General features: G+C 41.8%; 1 protein-coding gene and 1 long non-coding RNA gene across 2 annotated transcripts; both read right to left on the bottom strand.

The window, feature by feature from the left end:
• Positions 1-529: 529 nt before the first annotated feature.
• On the bottom strand, positions 530-8,140 carry LOC119746394. The gene is made up of 4 exons (XR_005273737.1): positions 8,100-8,140; positions 3,710-3,811; positions 1,969-2,067; positions 530-994 (listed from the first exon to the last, which is right to left on the bottom strand). It is a non-coding gene; the product is annotated as an uncharacterized LOC119746394 (long non-coding RNA).
• A 706-nt stretch (positions 8,141-8,846) lies between these two features.
• On the bottom strand, positions 8,847-15,380 carry LOC119745204 (tolloid-like protein 1). The gene is made up of 3 exons (XM_038221426.1): positions 15,324-15,380; positions 9,688-9,783; positions 8,847-9,229 (listed from the first exon to the last, which is right to left on the bottom strand). The coding sequence occupies exons 1-3, from the start codon at positions 15,373-15,375 to the stop codon at positions 8,847-8,849; spliced, it is 531 nt and encodes a 176-aa protein (XP_038077354.1). The 5' UTR covers positions 15,376-15,380.
• Between the last annotated feature and the right edge of the window lie 7,395 nt (positions 15,381-22,775).

Genomic DNA, 22,775 nt, shown 5'->3' with positions numbered 1-22,775 from the left:
ATAAAATTAAAAAAAAATGTATTTCTGTAATTACAGTAGTTACGGCACAGCTCGTTATACGTTACGGTTGTCCGCCCATCTTTGATTCAAGTAAAAACATAATAAATAACATTTATTAAACAAAATAGCTCTTTTGGCAAAGTATAGAAACCTTTCACTCTGCCTTCAAAAAAATTCACAATAAGGCCAAAAAAAAAAAAATATTCGGTCTCTGGTCAGACCAAAGTTCCGGAATTGACGCGGCGACGCGGCTTTTTTTTTTTTTCGTCTTTTTCTTCTTTTTCTACAAGCTTGGATTGTACAGACAAGGTGGGGTACTATTTTGCTTTTTTGGTGTCCTCATGTACATTGGTGTCCTTCATAATTTGCCTTGGTGCTCTCGATCATTTGCCGTGGTGCAATTTCCCATTCCTTGGTGCTCTTTGGTAAAAAAAATTGAGGAGGTGCGGCAATAGAGGGCGCTGTTGGAGCTACCGCGGAACATTTTGGAAAAAAAAAAGATTGACGCACATGATTTAAATCGACGCGCGCGCTGACCAGAGACCGACTTATTATTTTTTTGGCCTAACACAAGTCATGTGTGCTGCATGTAAATACAAGCTGCCAAAAATCCGTTTGTTTTTACCAAAAACATGGGTAATCATTTTAAATCTCACTGGCAAATAACGTAAACGAAAGGGTTTTGTTTGTCTCCTTGTATTTAATACCACATTCGAGATTGTGATACATTATCCACTTTTCAGCAATATCCGCTTCCCGTGGAATTGCCCAAAAATAATGAAATTGAAACAACAAAATTTGAATCATTAATATTCGTGATTAACTCAAACTTGGAAAAAAGGTTCAAAGGAACGAAACAAAAACGGAAACGAAAATAGGAACAAAATGAAACTTAAATTCCAAACTAATTCTAAGAAATTTCAAATGGACATTAGAATGCAGTGTACGGTGGTCGATTCCATGTCCGGTATAAGTCTGAGACGACGGCTGATTCCTGCAACAAATCAAACATTTAAGATGAACTTATAATTAAGTTGAAAGTGGATAAGCATGCATACGCATTTGGTGTTTTAAGATGTTTTCTCTTATGAAAAAACACCCAGTTTTTTTGGTTCCCGGCGAGTAAAAAAGTTATGAAATAGTATATTTTAAGTACGACATTATTTTGTCACATGTCGCAACCGCAAAAGGAGCCATTCATCTTTTATTTAAAAAAAGACCCGGACATGCCTGATTGATGATATTTTGTACAATACAAGCTTTGGATGCCTAAAGGGCTCATTCTAGGACGTAAAACTAAAGCCATATTCGAATGAGAGTGAGGGAAAACGTTGCAATACCAGTCTGCTCTGAACAATTAACATTTGTGATTAAACATACTCTAATGTTTTAAGCCACATTAAAAAAGTGAAAGTGAGGCTATAGTGAATAAATAGCCTGGCACCATCCCCTGCAACAGGTCACAGTTTATAAAATACATTCAGGGAACACGACAAAAATGGCTAACTTGTGCATAAGGCCCGTACTAAATTTAGCTAGCCTCACCCAAAGCTACAAGCAGTAATTGGTGTACAGTACTTGTCGCATTTGTAGCATTTAGCACCCAAAATATAATCTGGTATGTGGCAAACGTAGTTTGTTGCTGGTGTTGGAGAGGTAACACAATGCGAGCTACTGGTTTTCATCAGAGATAAAACATTTTGCTTACGTGTGCCTAATTGAGTTTCAAAATGTCACAAAGAAACTCAATACTACACAAGACTATTTTTTTGTTGTTGCAGATGGTAATTCATCCAATTTATTCTATGGGGTTATGATTTAGCTAAGGTAAATTTCAGTTATCTTGCCCCGCTTCGGTTCGACAAGTTTTGAAAATGTGACGCCAGAACTATAATAGTGTTTGGTGAGCCTGTCCATTTTGCGCCACAGTGCCCTAAATTTTGCTATCAGAAGCAAGGAATAGCTCACCTTTATATGTCTACGGGTCTTGCTCATCCTTTTTCTCCTTCGGCAAAACCTTCTCCCGTCGCAGATACGACTCAATGTTGTCCCTTTTGACTTCATTATCTAGAAATGTATATCAAATACGAATTTATACACAATTGGTAATTTTGTTATAGCAAGAAATAAAATACTTAGAAGAAATTGAATGTACGGCTGCATATCAAAATGTCCAGACGTTAGAACCAGGGACGTCAATCGCTTCTCAAAAGTGGGGGGGGGGGGGGGGGGGGACATACCTGGATCAGAACTGATGCGAGCGCGAAGCGCGAAGCCCTTACGGTGTAGGTTTCGGGGCCCGTTTAAGGGCCCCGACAAAAATTTGATTCCAGATGCTCTGTGGGGTGTGATCTGAAGCAATTTCTTACCACTTTTCTCCATGCTTTAACTAATATTTTCGTAGCAAAAGAGAATTATTTGAACATAATTATTTGAACATCGTTTTCGAGGTTGGAGTCATTGAATTGGCTATCAGAATTCTGAGCTACAGGCGTGGGTTCGGGGCCCGCTTAAGGGCCCCGAAAAATTTGGATTCTAAATGCTCTGTGGTGCTATCTGAGGCAATTTCTGACCACTTTAACCAATATTTTTAAAGCAAAAGATACATTGAAGTACATAATAGGGCCCTGTAAATGGGACACGAGTTCAAAAATCTGAGGGGGGGGGGGGACATTTGATATTGTGTCCCCCACCCTTCAAAAAGTGGGGGGGGGGGACATGCCCCCCCCCCCCCAGGATTGACGCCCATGGTTAGAACGCCCCCTTTCGCTCAAACGTACGTGGCTTTTTGGAACTACGGAGCCTCTTTGTTTAGTTCTAACGTCTTTGTTTCAATGTGAATAACTGTGCCCAACCGGGCGCGGTTATTTTGTTGTTCTTGTTGTCGTCGTTGTTGTTGATGATGTTGCTGTTGCTCACGGTGTTGCTGTTGCTGAGGTGGTTGTGGTGCAGAGATTCTGGCGGTCCTGGTGGTTAAATGGTTGTTGTGGTTTGCAGTGTGTGTGGTGGTTGTGGCGGTTATGGTGGCCGTGGTGGTTGTGCTGGTTGTTGTTGTTGCTCACGGTTGTTGCTTTTGTTGCGGTGGTTGTGGTGCAGAGATTCTGGTGGTTGTGGTGATTCAGTGGTTGTTGTGGTTTGCAGGTTGTGGTGTGTGTGGTGGTTGTGGCGGTTATGGTGGCCGTGGTGGTTCACGGTGCTGGTTGTTGTTGTTTTTGATATCGTTGTTGTTGATGATGTTGTTGCTCACGGTTGTAGCTGTTGTTGTGGCGGTTGTGGTGCAGCCTGATTCAGTGGTGGTTGTGGTGGTTCAGTGGTTGAATTTGTGGTTGTGGTTTACAGGTTGTGGTGTGGTGGTTGTGGCGGTTATGGTAGCTGTGGCTGGACTGCTGGTTGTTGTTGTTGTGGTGGTGGTGGTGGTGGTGTGGTACGCAGCATTAATATCAATAGAGTTTCCACTTGCAAGACTTAATAATAGGAATCATATACAATGTATCATCATGGTTTTCGCTGACCCACGTGGGAATTTATTCCTGTTCTGAATACATTACCTAGGGCCAAGTCAGATGCATTACCTACGAGATGCAAAGCATAATTCGACTAGCTTCGACCTCATCTCATGATTTTCTTTTGGCAGTGATTCTTAGAATAAGTTAAGCATGAAGATCCACACAAAAGCTTGAGTAGGTCAAAGAGGAACAAATTGTTTTACCGTTGCAGTTCTGCCACTCATCTTCGCCATACTGGCAGTCGATGATGCGGTCACATGTATACTTCATGGGGATCTCGTCACCGTTAGAACAGCGGAACGTGTCTGAAAATCACCCCAAATAAAACAAAATACAACCATGCGTTACATGAATATTGTAAGACTATTTTTGATGTCTCCGTGTAGTTGATGTACGACACAGGTTCGACATGAAAATTATCGGAACAAATAGAAATGTTTTGGTAATGTATGGGAGTTTGGAAAGTATGAAACACAAAAAATGATTAAGCTTTACAATTCAGCACTCGTGCAAACGTTCTCTAAACAGTTGTTGGAAACTTTAATCTTCAAACTGGTCAGAGTTTTTCTAAGTAAATTTGGTGAAATCTATAATCGGACAGCAAGGCAACATAGCGGCGGCACGTTATAGGGGCAAGTTGGAAAATCAAGAACATTGATTTCTACTTAGTCATTTTACATTCCTGTCTATACAGAGAGACCAGTTGAAGCCAAAAGTTTGTTCATTTTCAACTTCATTTAATATGTTCCAAGAATGTAGCAAGTATAACTCCGGCGTCCACATTATGCCTGCAGTTATGATTAAACCAGCCAGCATGATTGTACTCATCTATGCTAGATTCATATCCCTGGCAGTAAACATTGTGGCATGATCGGACCTGATCCTTGACCGAAGTAAGCGTTGCCCCACGCCTGGTATGCCGAAGGGCAACCAAACATGCGACAGACGACATGAGCGTCATTAATGCCCCAATTATCATCACAGACTGTACCCCACTGGCCTTGGTAGAAAACTTCAACTCAACCCTCGTTCGAACAGCCTCCAATAACGACACGAACTGTTAATGGAGCTCAGGTAACTGAAAATGAAATGCTTCGTGGATTAGGAATTAAAATAGAGTTTTGATATAAACTCTACGGTGGCCCACAACTGTCACGGCAAAAGCAAAAGCGCCACGGCAAGCGCAAAAGCGCCGCGGCAAGCGCAACAGCGCCACGGCAAGCGCAAAAGCGCCACGGCAAAAGAAAAAGCGCCACGGCAAAACAAAAAGCGCCGCGGCAAAGGAACAAGCGCCACGGCAAAACAAAAAGCGCCACGGCAAAAGAAAAAGCGCCACGGCAAAAGAAAAAGCGCCGCGGCAAGCGCAAAAGCGCCACGGCAAGCGCAAAAGCGCCACGGCAAGCGCAAAAGCGCCACGGCGAAAGCAAAAGCGCCACGGCGAAGGCAAAAGTGCCACGGGTTTATTGGGAAGGGGCGTAATCATACATGCCGCTACTACATCAAAAAATAAAATGGGAAGGAGAATGGCCGCCACCAGGAATTCTTATTAAGCACAGAATTTTATTCTTTGAGAAGTGATTTTATGGCTGAGAAAATAGCAAGGCCAAGGAAAACCGGTCAGGAAATAAATCGTCGATATTAATTTGTTGTAGGATAATTATTATTCCAAGAGAGTTGCTGCCGTGAATCAGAGTTTATCAAGGAGTGGGACTCGCTATCAGCACCATCAGGGCCGTTCCTCATTTCTGCAAACAATTACGAGGACGGGAGGCTCTGTGAGCTGATGCATTTTTTGAAGAGTTTTTTTCCTTCCGACTAGCATGCAGAGAAGAGTTCCGTTAATTTGAGACTTAGTTCACCCATGGGCGTCGCGAGGGGGGGGGCAAGGGGGCGCTCCCCCCCCCCCCTGGAATAGCACACAAAAAAGGAAGGGGAAAAAACTGAGAGAAAAATAAGAAAAGAAAAAGAGGCGCAAAGTCATAGTGGTATAAATTGAATGAGTTGGGGGGGGGGGGCAAAATGTCCCTGCCCCCGTCTAAAACTGAGAAATCGAGAATTTGTTCAGAAATACAAGAATTTTTTGGGAAAAATATGTTTTGCCCCCTTTAGAAAAAATTCTGGCGACGCCCATGAGTTCACCGGTGTGTACACACAGAATTGTTTCACATACCTAGTGTGGACTTTCCTTTCTTTTCGTGTAGTTAAGGAACACCAGTGGAAAAACTCATTTTTCTCAAACTGTGAAAACTCTTACAACCCAATTTTTTTCAATGATTCCCTTTAGTGTTTCTCTTCATTCTGCTACAGATAAACCTAACCCAAAAATGCCTCTAAACCTGTTTTCCAGAAATGGGGAAACACTGTGTGGACGTTGGCAAGTCCACACTTCGTCGCTGCTACCTACATTATGTGGACGTCTTTTGTTCGGAAGTCCACACTGCGTATGTAAGACAAGCTCACCAGTGTAGGCACACAATTGAGCTGCCCAGAGTTTGGATATACAATAAGAAAGAAAGAAATTAACTCAGAACCTAGAACTCATTGGCCCACCCACCCCCGGCTCAAGAAACCAACAAGCCGAACAAGACCTCATGATGCTTAGCGATAGCGATGATGAGTTGCCATGTGGACAGTCTTCCACATCATCGCAGAATCAGCCTGCAGGGCAGAAAGAGGGCTTGTTTCCGGCATCAAATAGTTCCGTATTCACTCGAAACAAAGCAAACGGCTCTTTTCAGAGCCACCAAATTTTCATAGAAGAGCTTAGAACTGTGCATCTCAACGATAACACTTCTCCTTTGTTTAGTGTCTCTCCCTTACCCCCCCCTTTTTAAAGTTAATTTCTTTCTTTCTTATTCTATATCCAAAGTCTTCGCCTGTGTTACGTTCCTTACATGAAATCCACGACCTAACCTCCTCTGTCGAAAGCGTTGCAACTGTCTAATAGAACGATCCATTTCTCGATTTGTGAGTTATCTTCAACTCAGTCGTGTTTATTGGGAAGGGGCGTAATCATACATGCCGCCACTACATCTAAAATTAAATGGAAAGGAGTATGGCCGCCACCATGAATTGAGAAGTGATTTTATGGCTGAGAAAATAGCAAGGAAAACCGGTCAGTGCAATCAACGTTCAGCGAAGAGTTTTGAAATTCCCGCTCTCTGGGGATTTCTAACCTAATGGGCCCGCGGGCGAGTTACGTGTTGACAAGCCTTACCCACCCACTGCCGCAGCCCTGCAGGAGAGCCTTAATCGACTTCCTATAGATGTGTATGATATACTGAAAAAGAAAAAAAAAATTAACTCATACACTCTGGGCAGCTCACTTTCGTGCCTACACTGGTATACACACCTGTGAAAAAAGGCTCAAATTAACGGAACTCTTCTCTGCATGCTAGTCGGAAGGGGAAAAAAATGTTTTAAAAAATGCATCAGCTCACAGAGCCTCCCGTCCTTGTAATTGTTTGCATCCCACGAAATGTAAAGAAATGAGGAACGGCCTTGATGGTGCCGATAGCGAGTCCCACTCCTTGATAAACTCTGATTCACGGCAGCAACTCTCTTGGAATAATAATTATCCTACAACAAATTAATATCGACGATTTATTTCCTGACCGGTTTTCCTTGGCTTTGCTATTTTCTCAGCCATAAAATCACTTCTCAAAGAATAAAATTCTGTGCTTAATAAGAATTCCTGGTGGCGGCCATTCTCCTTCCCATTTTATTTTTTGATGTAGTAGCGGCATGTATGATTACGCCCCTTCCCAATAAACCCGTGGCACTTTTGCCTTCGCCGTGGCGCTTTTGCTTTCGCCGTGGCGCTTTTGCGCTTGCCGTGGCGCTTTTTTGCTTGCCGTGGCGCTTTTGCGCTTGCCACGGCGCTTTTTGTTTTGCCGTGGCACTTTTTCTTTTGCCGTGGCGCTTTTTGTTTTGCCGTGGCGCTTTTTCTTTTGCCGCGGCGCTTTTTGTTTTGCCGCGGCGCTTTTTCTTTTGCCGTGGCGCTTTTGCGCTTGCCGCGGCGCTGTTGCGCTTGCCGCGGCGCTGTTGCGCTTGCCGCGGCGCTGTTGCGCTTGCCGCGGCGCTGTTGCGCTTGCCGCGGCGCTTTTGCGCCTGCCGTGACAGTTGTGGGCCACCGTAAAACTCACTGTAACATGCTTCAGTACTTCAAGTTGAAACACACTCAGACATATCAGTTACATTACTGCGTCTATGAGATCATGAGATAACACAATGTCAGTTCAAACACAGTGAACAGCGCATGAACGCTCCCAACTTGCCAATAATTAAGACTGCTTGGTAGACTGGCTCTGACCCCTATCATTATCGATTACATGTTGGTAAATGTGCATGACTGTAATATGACTTCGCACGTCGTCTTTTTTTCTTTTGTTCTTTTCGGGGGAGGCAAGGGGGGGGGGAAGGAACCCTGGTCCCTCTTGAAAAATCCGCAATCTTGAGAAAAAAAAAGCACCCACCTCCTTCGTTTTTTGAAAAAGGCCGGACGATCGAGAAACTACTTTAGTTTTTATTAACCGGCCTTATGGAGTGGCGTGTCTGCTTCATCCAGTAACTATTTCCCTTGTGCATATTCACCTTGACAGTTGTATTCATCTTCGCCAGAGTAGCAGTCTGAGTATCCGTTGCATCTTTGGTAGTCTTGAATACATTGACCGTTGTAATAGCATCGCCACTCATATGAACTGCAGCCGTAGTAGGATGGTTCAGTGGTGTAGTCTGGAATTTGGGTAAATCAAAAAAGTAATGAAAATGTTGACAGTCTTTGAAACAATGACAAATGTCGTCTTTTCTTTTTGGACGTTTTAGTATCCTTTGTACGTCTTATATAAAACACCATTTTAGCATAATACAAAAGCGACTCAAGTGTCGTTAAAATACGTTGGTGAGATCGCACGATGCGCTCTTCTTTGTTTCTGAAACAGTGGCTGAAAATGTTTATGTTATACCGAGTAAATGTGTACCCGTCTCTGAAATGATAACTTAAAGCATCTTGGGGGAGGTATATGTAATACAAAACGATTAATTCCCTAAAAATCATCCTGACAGATTTTAGCTGAAACATGCCTCCTGTTTGACCCATCGCTGGTGACCCAGTGCCTGCCTTTACATAATGAATGGAGGTAGAGAGAGGACACCATTGGACGTAACGTGGTGTGTATTACCTATACGTATGTCGATATTAGTTATACTTCCTAATTCATTTATGACTGGGATTGGATTTGGAGTTGCAAGTTTGGCTGTTTTCTACTTAAATCTTAAAGTTGTAATAATGGTAAACACTGTAATATGTATGCCCCAATATAACTTAAAATTCTAAATCCATCAAGGATAGATCTGGTCATACCAGATGTAAGTACCTGTCATTGAGACGCTTTGAGCGACAATTTTGAACCCTGCAGAGCTGACACTGTCATCTGAAGTGAACCTCAGCCACATCTTGTTTCCTGATGAAACCTTGTCAGTTGGTATCACGCTCCCAGATAGGGAAAAGAGCTGCGCTGTGGATGCGTCTTCACCATCGCCCCCCTTCAGGTAGTCGTTCCCCAGGTAGTCGAGTCGAAAGGTAACGAATGTGAGCTGGATTCTACGACCTTTGTCAGTCTGAAGATACCAGACGTCATCAGCATTGTTGGGATAAGCGTAGTATGGGTACCATTTAGAGGTTATGGTGTAATTACTCTCTGCACTTATATATGCAGTTCGATCTACGGACAAATAACAAATGAACCGACAAATTTTTGTAAACAAACAAGCCTGCTCATAAGACGTCATTATTTAAGACACGCTACAGGAAGCACATTGCCTCATAGTAATTTCTGACCTTATGCAGTAATTTGCCTGTTAAAACAAGAACTAAGCAAGCATTGTAAGGCTCGACCTAGACCAGCGTGAGTGCGAGCGCACAACCTTCAATTCAAATAAAATGGCTATTCATCGGTAGTTTTGTATAAAGCGCGGTCTGGTCTAATCAATGGGCCAGATTTAGCCCTTATCATTGGCGTGAGTCACATATTACAGTCAGTTAGTCATTCAGACATTGAGATTGGTATATAATGACGAGGGGCTGGTCCTCTTGAAAAAGCACCCCCCCCCCCCCAAAAAAAAAAAAAAATCACCAAAAAAAACCAAAACAACAAAAATAACAAAGAATGTATGATCTTACTAGTGGCACGGTTCTCTCTGAACACTGCTTCGTCTGGAATGTTCTTTTCGTTCTTTATGTCGTTCGTGTCGTCATTAGGGAAGGCACAGTCATTTCCTGCAGTTAAATTGATCAGTAGTTATTTAAACACACACAAAGAGCAATGTTATACAGGCAACACACACACAAAGAGCAATGTTATACAGGCAAGATAGTCAGAGCGTCATGAAAGACAAGATCCTCTACATGTATATCCTCCGGGACAGACATTTATCATATGACAATAACTGGGCGATCTGGCACAACCCGATTACCGTTTTAAAACGGTCAGTATTATTTGTTTTCCTTTGGGTGATCATCACCACCCTTTGGTTTGGTCTTCGTACTTTCGTGTTCGTGTTATTTTTTCTTGACATTATTACTCCACGGCCTTTCTTGCAAGCAGAACATCGCTCTATTCAAGGGATGTAAATGAAACTTTGTACAAACATGTATTATTATCCGAAGACAAAAATGACAAAAAAGTGACGTCATCATGACGTTACCATGACGTCATCAAATATCAATTTACAAGCGATTTATGGTCAAAACTTGACAATCTCTTGAACTGAATTGATCACCAAGTTCAGTTTTGTGAGGTGTTAGATATTGCTTTGGGCAACATTTTTCATTCCCGGGCACAAAAGTGCTTCAAATTTACTTCTGGGATTACCGGAAGTGCAATGACAAATTTATATAAGTGAACTTGAAAACGGAAGAATTTCGCTGCAGTAATACTTATTTAGAATGTAAAGTAAAGGATGAAAAACTTTTTTAAAAGTCATGATATCGCCATCGCCCAAAAGGGCGCCCTCTTGTTGAGTTTTAACGAAAGTTGAATCTGTATTATTTAAAAAAAAAACTCGTCAAAACTTTGCCAAATTGCCCATGATGATAAAACCTGGTATGAACCTGAACTCAGGGGCGAATTTCACGGCGCTACTAAGCACAAAAAAGTTGCTTAGCACAAAAGTCTGGCTTATTAAAGCAGGTTATCAGCCCAAACTCCACGTGATGTATATTGCTCGTGATTAGTATTCAGTTGTTGCTTGCTTAGCATGAAAATCATATGGAGTTTTAACTGATAACCTGCTTTTATAAGCCAGACTTTTTTGTGCTGAGCAAATTTTTGTGCTGAGCATCGCCGTGAAGATGGGCCCTGGTCTGAAGTAATGATGTGCATCAGGTCGGGTTGACCAGGCCAAACCGACCCGAAACATTAGAGATATAAACTGAATCCGAACCGAAACCAATCTTAACTCCCTTAAAACCGACCCGACCCGACCCGACAAAAAATAAGGTAAAACCGACCCGAACCGACTCGACCCGAAAAAAACTTAAAAAAAACCCCGAATACCTTGCTTGGACAAAGTGATCTCTTTTTTGTGCCTTCCCTTACCCACGTGGCATGAATTCTTTTGCAAAACCATCGTCTCTCTTAAGCCATCAGCCTCGGTCCAAAATGTTGGCCACCGGTATTAAATGAGGGGAATAATCGTCATAGCGATTTTTGGCAAGGTATACACCTCCAGAGTTGGAAAATATGTGACAGCATTGCAGCAGTGGCAGCCTTTTGGGTGTTATCACCTTTTTTTCAAAATGTCCATCAAAATGCTTGTTACCACTGCACTCTAGGGGCGGTATACCTTGCGCATGCGCAATATAATCATTTATGCCCTGATTTGATACTGACCACCCCCCCCCCCGGCTGATGGCCTATCTCTCTGTCATACTCAGTGGGTTGATCGAGAGTAACTCCGCTTATTGAACAAACGCATGGTATCATCTAGTCTGAGTATCACCCGTTATCCACGGAGCCCAGACTCCGGTCTAACGTCTGATATATCAAAGCATGCAGATCTATGCGATCTCGCGCCTCAGCCAGTCGGAGTCGACTTTACTAAATCGTGACGTTATTTCATTCCCAAATCAGGACTAAACGTTTGATTGGTCAATTCGAATGCAGTGTTTTGTAATGCAACAACAGCCGGGCTCGTTATCGCGTAACATGATAACAGAGCGCACGACGCCGGACGCGCAACGGGTGAATCCGGTTCGTTAGTAAAAACGTCATACACGCACGCGCACCACTGATTACTAGCGCCTATTGGCTACGAACACTCGAGCTGCGTTAACTTCCGGTTCCAATCTTGCAGAAAGTGCTGGAGGTGACGTCACACTAACGAACCGGATGACCCATAGATATAGAACTTAAAAAACTCATAGATATAGAACTTAAAAAACGAGATCGGACGCGCGTATGATACGCGCGTTTTGACAGGGCGCAGCCATTGGTCACGTGAATAGGGTCAAAATTTCAAACGCGCATATCTTCAGCGTGACTTTGCAGCGCGTCCATGAAGAACCCAAAAGTTTTGGGCACAGTGAATATATCTATGGAATGACCGAAGACCCGATATAGAAAGCGCCCGCTGATTGGTCAAAATCTAGGAGGTCAAGAGGCGGGGTCTTGCCTAATAATCAGCGAATCTGCTCACATAATAATTCGCCATAGGTCTATTACATAGACTAGGTATCATCACGCGGTATGATGAAAACTGTTACAACATATCTATATCACTGTCAGTCCCATCCGACTGGAGAAATTAATATTGTGGGAACTTGATGGTGGCCACACCGGGTGCATACCTATGTTCCCCAATACCGATGTTCCCCAATACCGATGTTCCCCGAAATCCCTACCAATATACCCTAAACCTAACCCTAGCCCTAACCCTAATTCTAATCCTAAGGATTTGGGGGAACATCGGTAGTGGGGAACATCCATTCGGGTAGATCCCGCCACACCACACTAGGGCTGCGGTCAGAGTGACTGTCAATAATATTGCATCACCAAAATTTCTCAACTGTTTTGGTTTATTTCGGGTTTTTTTTTCAAAAGATGGCTAAACCGACCCGACCGGACCCGAAAATGAAAATGCAAAACCGAAAGCGACCCGACCCGACTTAAAGATGGACAAACCGACCCGACCCGACCTGAAGTCGGTTTCGGGTCGGGTCGGTTTCGGTTTCGGGTTGGGTTTGCACATCATTAGTCTGAAGATGTGAAAAACGTTTGTGACATCATCATGACGTTATGAGGTTTCAAATTACAAGCGATTAAAGCTCAACATTGGCAAAAATTAATTTGAACTATAACTTTTCAAATGAATGCAGTACTGTTGTCGTTTGTTTGTGATCCATTAAAAAATTCCTTTGGCAATATATTGTATTCTGGAAATATATCCGTATATAACTACGAAAGCATTTTGCTTCAGACAAACAAATTAGGGAAGTGCTGAGTGAAGAAAAAAAAGCATGATGACGTCATCGTTTGATGTAAAATCGTACAATTCAACATCCATTATAATTTCCATAATTTCACAAGTTTTTTCACTTTTTTCACATAATGAAAATGTATCATCTCTGACCTCAGTCAGTAGTCACTTTGCACAGTGACGTAACTGATGACGTAATCACACTGGAAATATCGTCATCGTGTATTTTGTATACTGAAACGTATGAAATTCAAAAGATTTATTTCATTTTCTAATTAAAGGAAAAGTTCCATGCGAAAGACCGAAGTTCGTGATCCTTTTCTGTTCTAGTGACATCAAAATATTCACCACTGGCAAACCTAATAAAATAGCTTTCTCCCAATCACTCCCGTGAGTTTGCAAGCTTTTACTGCTGACGTCATCAAACCGGAAATAACGTGTACGTGTACATAAAATGTACTGAAATTTATCAACCCAAAAGAGGCATTTTCGTTTTTCAATTTAAAGAAATTTTTCCACGGCAAAGACTGAATTTCGTGATCCTCTATTCCGACTTCAAATTATTTAGTTTTCTGCACGATCATTCTGCGTTTGTAACTTAACAAACGCGAATCTGTAGTAACAACTTGACCTTTACTTCTAGGGTTACCGGAAGTGAAATACTAAACGAATATAACTTGAATAGGAAAGCATTTTACTACATTAATACTTATTTAGGAAATCTTCAGTGAGTAATAGTTATCGCACACAATTTTACGATGACGTCATCACCGAAAAGGGCACCCTCTAATGGCATATCAACAAATTATATATATTTTTTAATTTCAAACGTTGTCGGTAAACATGTTTTGGACAGTAAAATATTCTTTTGCGAAATTTCATAACGATGACGTATTCAGACGAAAAGTTATTGTATGAAGACTTTGGAAGATTACTCTTTTGCATATTTAAATTAAAATACACTATTCGGTACCTATCTGGCTCATTGTTGCCAAAATAATTTCAGCTTCATTATTGTCAATTGGCGCTCTAATTACGTGACGTCCCCATCCCGGAAGTCGGGTGTCATTAATACGTAAACGTAAACGTTCGTGTTATTACCTCCGCCAAGGAGGTTATGTCTTCAGGGGCGTTGGTTTGTGTGTGTGTTGGTTGGTTGGTTTAGTGTGTTTGTCCTTGAACAGGACAACTCAAATAGTTCTGGACAAATTTTATGAACAACTTATAGGGGTGGTCCTTGGTACAAGTACAAATCGATTAGATATTGGAAGTGATCCGGATCTGTGTCTGGATGCAGGATTTACTTACAGGATTTTCACCCATCATCACATGGAAAACGTTCACCATGTGTGACCATCTTCGTTTGCGTGGCACTGACCCGGTGACCCTGTATGCCTTATCACCATAGAGCTAATTTGATATAGCTCTATGCTTATCACCCACCTAATCTAACCACATAGGTCAATGGACTAGAACATTTTCTACGATGGGGGAGTGGAAAGGTAGACAAACACAGGCATATACATGTACACTACAAAATGTTTGAGTTTAAGGATTTGTTTTAGAAGCCACATTGCATTGGTGCTGAGTGTAGTGACGGGAACTTGTTTAGCCTTGGCGGAAGTGTGCGCTCTCTGAGTGCATTTTAGCTTTTACATTTTCAGCATTTTATTTTTAATATATCGAACATAACCTGTGAACACTACATTAGTCTTTTTTCCTTTTTTTAATTTGTGACATCAAACCGGAGGTTACGTGTGAATAAAAATGTGTTTTGAAATCTCGCGATCCCTGAAGAATGCATTTGCTCAAATTCATAATGCTTATTTAACCGACAGATCTTTGAATTATCTGCCTTTTCTATTGTTTTCTTAAACGTTTTTACAACCGAGTAGACAGTGTAAAATAAAGTTGTGCTCCCCATCACTCCAAGTTTGTTACAAATACAAACGCAAAACTCTAGTTGGGTGATTTGGTACTACCCGATCACCATTTTAAAATGGTTAGAATTAGGTGATGGGTTGTCAACCATTTCAGGTGGAATTATAACACATGATATTTGATACCCAGTCCTATCTTCATTTTAAGCAAGGATTTTCACGTGAAATCGGTACATATGTTTCCGGGTAATTGCAAACGTTCTGACGTCCATCTAATATAATGTCATTAAGAAGTTCCGGGGACTGAATTGAATCCAGGGGATAAGGCAACATGTTCCACAAAGGTACCAGCGAGTGGCTAGCGTACACTCCGTGAGCCACGGTTGAAAATATAACTTAATTCTTGAAACAAAATCTATTGAGAGATCAGGGACTATCTACTGAAAGATCTTTGACTTACCAGCGATGAACACCGCTAGAAGCAGAACGAAGAGGCGATTCATCTTGCCCATGGCGTCCGATGAGGAATGGTCTGATTTCCAGCAGAGCCTCTGTTTGCTTTATAGACTTCCATGCCGAGAAACAGATGGCTCCAGGACCTCATCGCGTGAGAGGACTTGTAGATTGTTCCAATATTTGCTGGATGCAGACAACTTTCCATTTCGTCTGCTGACGTGGTTTTTCGGTCAGCCATTAACTTCCAAATATCCGGTCTGTTTTTTTTTTAACTAAGAGGATTGTAATCAGCTCAGCCCACATTTAAAAAGTCGGAGAGTTGTAAACTTGTCCACGGCTGTTTGGTGTGTATTGGGTAGTGCGTATACTGTTCAATGCCGTCACAACCATCAGCATCGGAACAAGCGAGGGGATTATACACTCAACCAAAATAAAGTCCCCCTAACACTTTTTGGTATAACTCAAAAACTACTGAGCACCTCTCGGTCAAATAACGACTAATCGGTAGAGAAATTACTTAGGCATCCAGACATAGTCTTAATTATAAGTAGTGGATGCAGTCCTTATGCAGTTCTTCACCCACTCGCCTCCATATTCTAACTCTGCCGTGTGTGATCCTGAGGTAAACCTTAATTCGTCGCTAAAAGGAAGTTTGCCCAGCGCTGCATATTTCACCAACGGTGATGTCTTGCAAACCATAAACGTATACCAGCATAGTGTACGGAACTTGACAAAACAACAGTTTGCACGGGTAATCCCATTATTACACATTTGATTTGAACACGTTATTTGTTCAAACTAGCTAGGAAAACTTATATAAAAGGAAAGGGTGACAAAATAACCAACAAAATTGTAAACTTATTTACAGAACTTTTTGTTGGAAGACTGTATTAAGAAACAAAATGTTCACAAACACATTTCCCGTATATAACATCTTTTGTCATTAATTTACATAATTCCGAATATGTTATGGTTGTTTTGGGCCAAACAAAGAGTATGGCTGAATGCCTCAGCAATTTTCTACCGATTCGTTGTTATTTAAGTTATACCAAAAGTGTTTGTGACTTTCGGTTCAATGAATTATACAGCTGTGATCGCAGTTAATGGCCATGCAGGCTGCAGTGTCTGCCCGAAGCTCGGGAGTTGGAAGAACATATCAGTGGCTTGTCAACTGGGCGGTGGCGTAAATTGGGGAGGCCCCCTCCCGTTCCCGTACTCGAGTTATGTGCCTCCCCTGCCCCTTGTGCCCCATTAACAATTCGAAGAATGCCATAATGGGTTTATTATTATTATTGAGAATGAGGCTCCATTAAGCACCGCCCGCAAATCGACCCTTTGCTCCGCTGCGTGGGATCAGGGCGCTATTTGTACGCATGACAACATGGCTGTGTTTTCCTGCTTAATGTGTATATAGGTGCTGAAACTTACTTACGAACTAGGTAACTCATTCCTCAACGTGCACGGGGCTCCCTATGAGGCGGTGGAAAGGAAGGGGCAACATTGGGGTTAGAATCACACCACGGATACTACTTTTTTAACCGGCGTCTTTTTAACTCCATGATATCAATAATTCTTGCCTGTCTGTCGTGGGCAAATTTCTCAAATTTCGTACTTAGGCCCTAATATTAATCATTTGTTTGTGCCTTTATACCATAATCTTACCACCAAACCTTGGGTGGAGAGTGATCGGGAAGGATGGAGGCGGGACCTCCTCTTTTCTTGGCGTGGAGGTGGGGAGGTGGGGATGGGGTGGGGGATGGTTGGGAGGGCGGGGCAGGATGGTTGCACGTGGAAGGCCAGAAGGGCCAGATGGAGGCTTCTGGCAATTTCCCTTATTCTATAGCATCAGCATTGCGTATAAGTTACCCGTAATTTACAGAGATCATGCTTCCCCTACTGTTTAATAGCTGTAACATAATAATTATCCACCTGCCATTAGTACATGCACTTTATACTGCAACTAGAGTTCCTACCAACACGTACATCTCAATCATTGGCTACATGTATAGCGCCTCCTTGAATCAGATTGCGTCCATCGAAGGCTTATCGAATTTCTCGAATATCTTATCGAATTTCTCAACCTGATATTCCCATCGAATGACTATTTGACCCCCAACATTTATTTACAAACCATTAAAAAAAGAGTGATGCCATTAGGAAGTTCAGAAACCAAGTTACATATCAACTTTTGTGAACTACTTGCATGGTACACATTCTCGGATGACAAACAGAAAGTTGCAGCATCAGCAATTCGAATGACACGCTCACAGCTGCAAGTGTTTTTTGTCCGAGTTGATTATTATTTTATGCAAACAAAACTGCCTTTCTGTACATTAAACATAGTTTGGCTCAAATTGAAAGTGAATAAAAAAAACAGTTAATAATTCACTTCGTATTTTCACTCACATTGCATTCGTGCTGATGGATTTGGATAAGCGTCGGAGCCAGATCTCAAACTTTCACTTTCTTGAGTTTTAGTAGGTTAATACTGATATATAGCATAATAATAATAATATTATAATAAGACGGTGGTGCTAAGGTGCTTATAGCATTATATACCAAGGTCTCAAAGCATTTAATTATTTCCCCTGTTCATCTTTGAGACAGTTTTTTGCAGCAGCTCTAGATCAGCGCATTCTGGTCTCTACCTTCGCAGGAACACATCTATACTCCTGGGTGGAGAGAGGCAATTGTTGTCAAGTGTCTTGCCAAAGAACACAAGCACCATATTTCCCGTCAGGGTTCGAACCCTCGTACCAACGGCATGTCAGTGTGACAGCAACAGAAATATAGCTTAGAAACGCCTCCTAATATCACAGCGAGCACCTAATAATATACACTTGTCATTAATGTAATTGTTGCACATACTCTTGAAAAAATAAGTGGCATTAGAAACGGCAAGAGGTATCCACGACTTTGACAATCAGTTTGGTATTATTGCCACAGACGTTGAACTCATGAATTTGGTTTTGTGACGAGAAACATTTATTTCTTCATATTAAAAACAACCATTGCCTTAAACGTTTGGATTTAAGTAAATATTAAATATATTGGCTTTCCATGAAGGAGTAGAAAGGGAGGGACAACATTGGGGGTAGAATCACACCGCAGATAATACTTTGTTTTTAAACCAGTGTTGCTTTAACTCAATAATATTGTGGGGAAAAATAGTCGCCTGGCGGCGCTTTACTCTGACACTTACCTACTTCTGACAGCTGCTTTCGGTCGCCTGATCCATGCACAGCGCGTGATCACTGCATGATCAGCTCATGTGCTTAGATTGTGGCTGGCTTGGCGCGCAGATAGAAAAAGCAGTTCACGTTTGGCGGGCTTCGAGAGAGGTTTTAAAAGGAATTATCAAGCAGTGCTTAAGAACTAACGTTTAGCTGTCAGGATTAGGTCAGTACCAAACCAATAATTTGTGATTAAAAACAAGTGAGAATCAAAGAGGGTAAGGAATAAACAATCATTTGGAAATCAAGAAGAATAGTTCATCGTCTGTTTTATTAACGTGTTGAATGAAGTAACAGAAACAGACGTTCCCCGATGAAGGCATTACTATTCCGCTCGAGTATTAATACGTTACAATATCAATAATTCTTGCAAAAATAGCATGGGCAAAAGTGCTCAAATTTCGTACCAATCATTTGTTTGTTCCTTTATACATGTACCATCACCTTTAATACAATCTATTTCTTAATCCCAATTTTGGGCGAAGATTCGAGAACGGGGAGGAGGAAGGTGGGACCCCACCCTCCTTTCTGGGAGGGAATGGGGGCATGTTGAAGGCCAAAGAAGAGCCAGGGACAGGCCTTTGGTTTTAATGTCCCATAATTTATCGTAGTGGGACGGCGTACTGATGAGGCCGGGGGCTTGCCTCCTGGTAATTTTTGAAATCTACGATGCATTCGCCTGCATTTTAAGACAATTTGAGAATATAGTTAGAAATTCCGTTGATTGCTTTTGGCCCCGTTTTACTAGTTTCATATTAGTCAGCGGCGGAACGGGAGGGGAGGGGTGTTGCTGACGCCCACCCCTGGATCTGCTACTGCTACCATAACAGTTTTTTGCCGACACGTGCATCTTATAGGCTAGATGTAGCACCTCCTTCTGTCAGATGGCGTCCATAGTAGGCAAATCGAATGTCTCAAGTCGACCCCCAAAAATTGAACAAACCATTTGATGTATTTTAATATTATGCCGTTAGAAAATTAAGAAACCAAGTTACATATCTACATTTGTGAACTACTAGTGCTGTGCTTGCAAGGCACACTTTCTCCGATGACAAAGTTGCATCATCAGCAATTCAAACGGAACGGCGACAGATGCAAGTGTTTTTGACCGAGGTGATTATTTATTTCATTGCAAATACCTTTTTGTCCATAAAATACAGTTTGGCCCCAATTGAAAGTAAATAAAAAGACAGTTAATAATTCTCTTCGTATTTGCATACACATTTCATACGTTCTGTTGGATCTGGATAAGCCTTGGAGCCGGATTTCAAACTTTCACTTTTCATGTAAACTTTCCCAATTTTTCATAAACTGTTGAGACCATGCAGTTTTTGCAGCAGTTCGGAATCAGCGCATAATGGTCTCTAACTCCCTAGGTACCCATATACACTCTTGGGTGGAGAGAGGCAATTGTAGTAAAGTGTCTTGGCAAAGAACACAGGCACCATATTCCCTTTGAGGGTTTGAACCCGCGTACCAACGGCATGCGAGACGAACACAGTAACCATTGGACGAAAGGGCTTAGTGTGACAGCAAACGAAGTACAACTTAAAACGACTCCCAATATCAAAGCGACCACCTAAATATGTAGAATCGTCATTAATGCTGCACATACATTAGAAATAGCAAGAGGTATCTACGACCTCGATAATCAGAGTTTCGTATTAGATGTTGAACTCATGAATTCGACTTAATAGTGTAGAGAAACATTTATTTCGTTTATTAAAAACAACCTTTGCCTTAAACGTTTGGCTTTAGGTAAATGTTGCATAGATTGGCTTTCCATGAAGGAGTAGAAAGGGAGGGGCAACATCTGGGGTAGAATCACACCACAGATAATACTTTGTTTTTAAACAAGCGTCGCTTTATGGTCGCCTGGCGGCGCTATACACTGACACTTACCTGCTTCTGGCAGCTGCTTTCGGTCGCCTGATCCATGCACAGCGCGTGATCACTGCATGATTGGCTCATGTGCAGGAGATTGTGGTTTGCTTGGCGCGCGGATAGAAAATGCAGTTCACGTTCTTGAGAACTAACGTTTAGCTGCCAGGATTAGGTCAGTAAGTCAATAATTTGTGATTAAATACAAGTGAGAATCAAAGAGAGTAAGGAATGAACAATCATTTCGAAATCAAGGAGAATAGTTCATCGTTTGTTTTATCAACGTGTTGAATAAAGCAACAGAAACAGACGTTCCCTCAGGAAGGCCTTACTACCGCTCGAGAATTTAATACGTTACAATATCGATAATTCTTGCAAAAATATCATGGGCAAAGTGTTCAAATTTCGTACCAATCATTTGTTTGTTCCTTTATACATGTACCATCACCTTTAATACCATCTATTACTTAATCCCAATTTCGGGCGGAGATTCGAGAACGGGGAGGAGGAAGGTGGGACCCCACCCTCCTCTTTGGGAGGGAATGGGGGCATGGTGAAGGCCAGAGGGGCCAGGGTCAGGCCTCTATCGCAGTGGTAGGGCGTACTGATGGGGTCCGGGGGCTTGTCTCCTGGTAATTTTTGAAATCTACGATGCATTCGCCTGCATTCTAAGACAATTTGAGAATATAGTGAGAAAATAATGCTTTTGGCCCCGTTATATTAGTTTCATATTAGACAGCGGCTGAACGGGAGGGGAGGGGTGTTGCTGACGCCCACCCCTAGATCCGCTACTGCTACCATAACAGTTTTTGCCGACACGTGCATCTTATAGGCTAGATGTAGCACCTCCTTCTGTCAGATGGCGTCCATCGCAGGCAAATCGAATGTCTCAAGTCGATCCAAAAAAAATTGAACAAACCATTTGATGTATTTTAATATTATGCCGTTAGAAAATTAAGAAACCAAGTTACATATCTACTTTTTTGAACTACTAGTGCTTTGCTTGCAAGGCACACTTTCTCTGATGACAAAGTTGCATCATCAGCAATTCAAATGGAACGGCGACAGATGCAAGTGTTTTTGACCGAGGTGATTATTTATTTCATTGCAAATACATTTCTGTCCATAAAACACAGTTTGGCCCCAATTGAAAGTAAATAAAAAGACATTTAATAATTCTCTTCGTATTTGCATACACATTTCATACGTTCTGTTGGATCTGGATAAGCGTCGGAGCCGGATTTCAAACTTTCACTTTTCATGTAAACTTTCCCATTTTTCATAAACTAATGAGTCCAGTTTTTGCAGCAGCTCGAGATCAGCGCATAATGGTCTCTAACCCTCTAGGTACCCATTTACACTCCTGGGTGGAGAGAGGCAATTGTTGTAAAGTGTCTTGCCAAAGAACACAAGCACGTTATTCCCCGTCAGGGTTCGAACCCACGCAACAACGGCATGTGAGTCGAACACACGCCGTTGGACCACAGCGTTTGGACCACAGCGCTCAGTGTGACAGCAAAAGAAATACAACTTAAAAACGACTCCCAATATCGTAGCTAGCACCTAATGTTTCTTTAATGTTGCACATACTCTTGAAAAAAAAAGTGGCATTAGATACAGCAAGAGGTATCTATAACTTTGACAATCAGTTTTGTATTATCGTAGCCGTTGAACTCATGAATTCGACTTAGTGAAGAGAAACAATTATTTCGTTTATTAAAAACAACCTTTGCCTTAAACGTTTGGCTTTAGGTAAATGTTGCATAGATTGGCTTTCCATGAAGGAGTAGAAAGGGAGGTGCAACATTGGGGGTAGAATCACACCACAGATAATACTTTGTTTTTAAACAAGCGTCGCTTTATGGTCGCCTGGCGGCGCTATACACTGACACTTACCTGCTTCTGGCAGCTGCTTTCGGTCGCCTGATACACGCACAGCGCGTGATCACTGCATGATCGGCTCATTTGCTTAAGATTGTGGCTTGCTTAGCGCGCGGATCGAAAATGCAGTTCACGTTCTTGAGAACTAACGTTTAGCTGCCAGGATTAGGTCAGTAAGTCAATAATTTGTTATTAAATACAAGTGAGAATCAAAGAGAGTAAGGAATGAACAATCATTTCGAAATCAAGGAGAATAGTTCATCGTCTGTTTTATCAACGTGTTGAATAAAGCAACAGAAACAGACGTTCCCTCAGGAAGGCCTTACTACCGCTCGAGTATTTAATACGTTACAATATCAATAATTCTTGCAAAAATATGATGGGCAAAGTACTACGATGAAATCTACGATGCATTCGCCTGCTTTCTAAGACAATTTGAGAATATAATGAGAAATTCCATT

Source organism: Patiria miniata, unplaced genomic scaffold, assembly GCF_015706575.1.
Source record: "Patiria miniata isolate m_02_andy unplaced genomic scaffold, ASM1570657v1 HiC_scaffold_7, whole genome shotgun sequence".
NCBI lineage: Eukaryota > Metazoa > Echinodermata > Asteroidea > Valvatida > Asterinidae > Patiria > Patiria miniata.
This window is presented reverse-complemented; position numbering and strand designations above follow the sequence as displayed.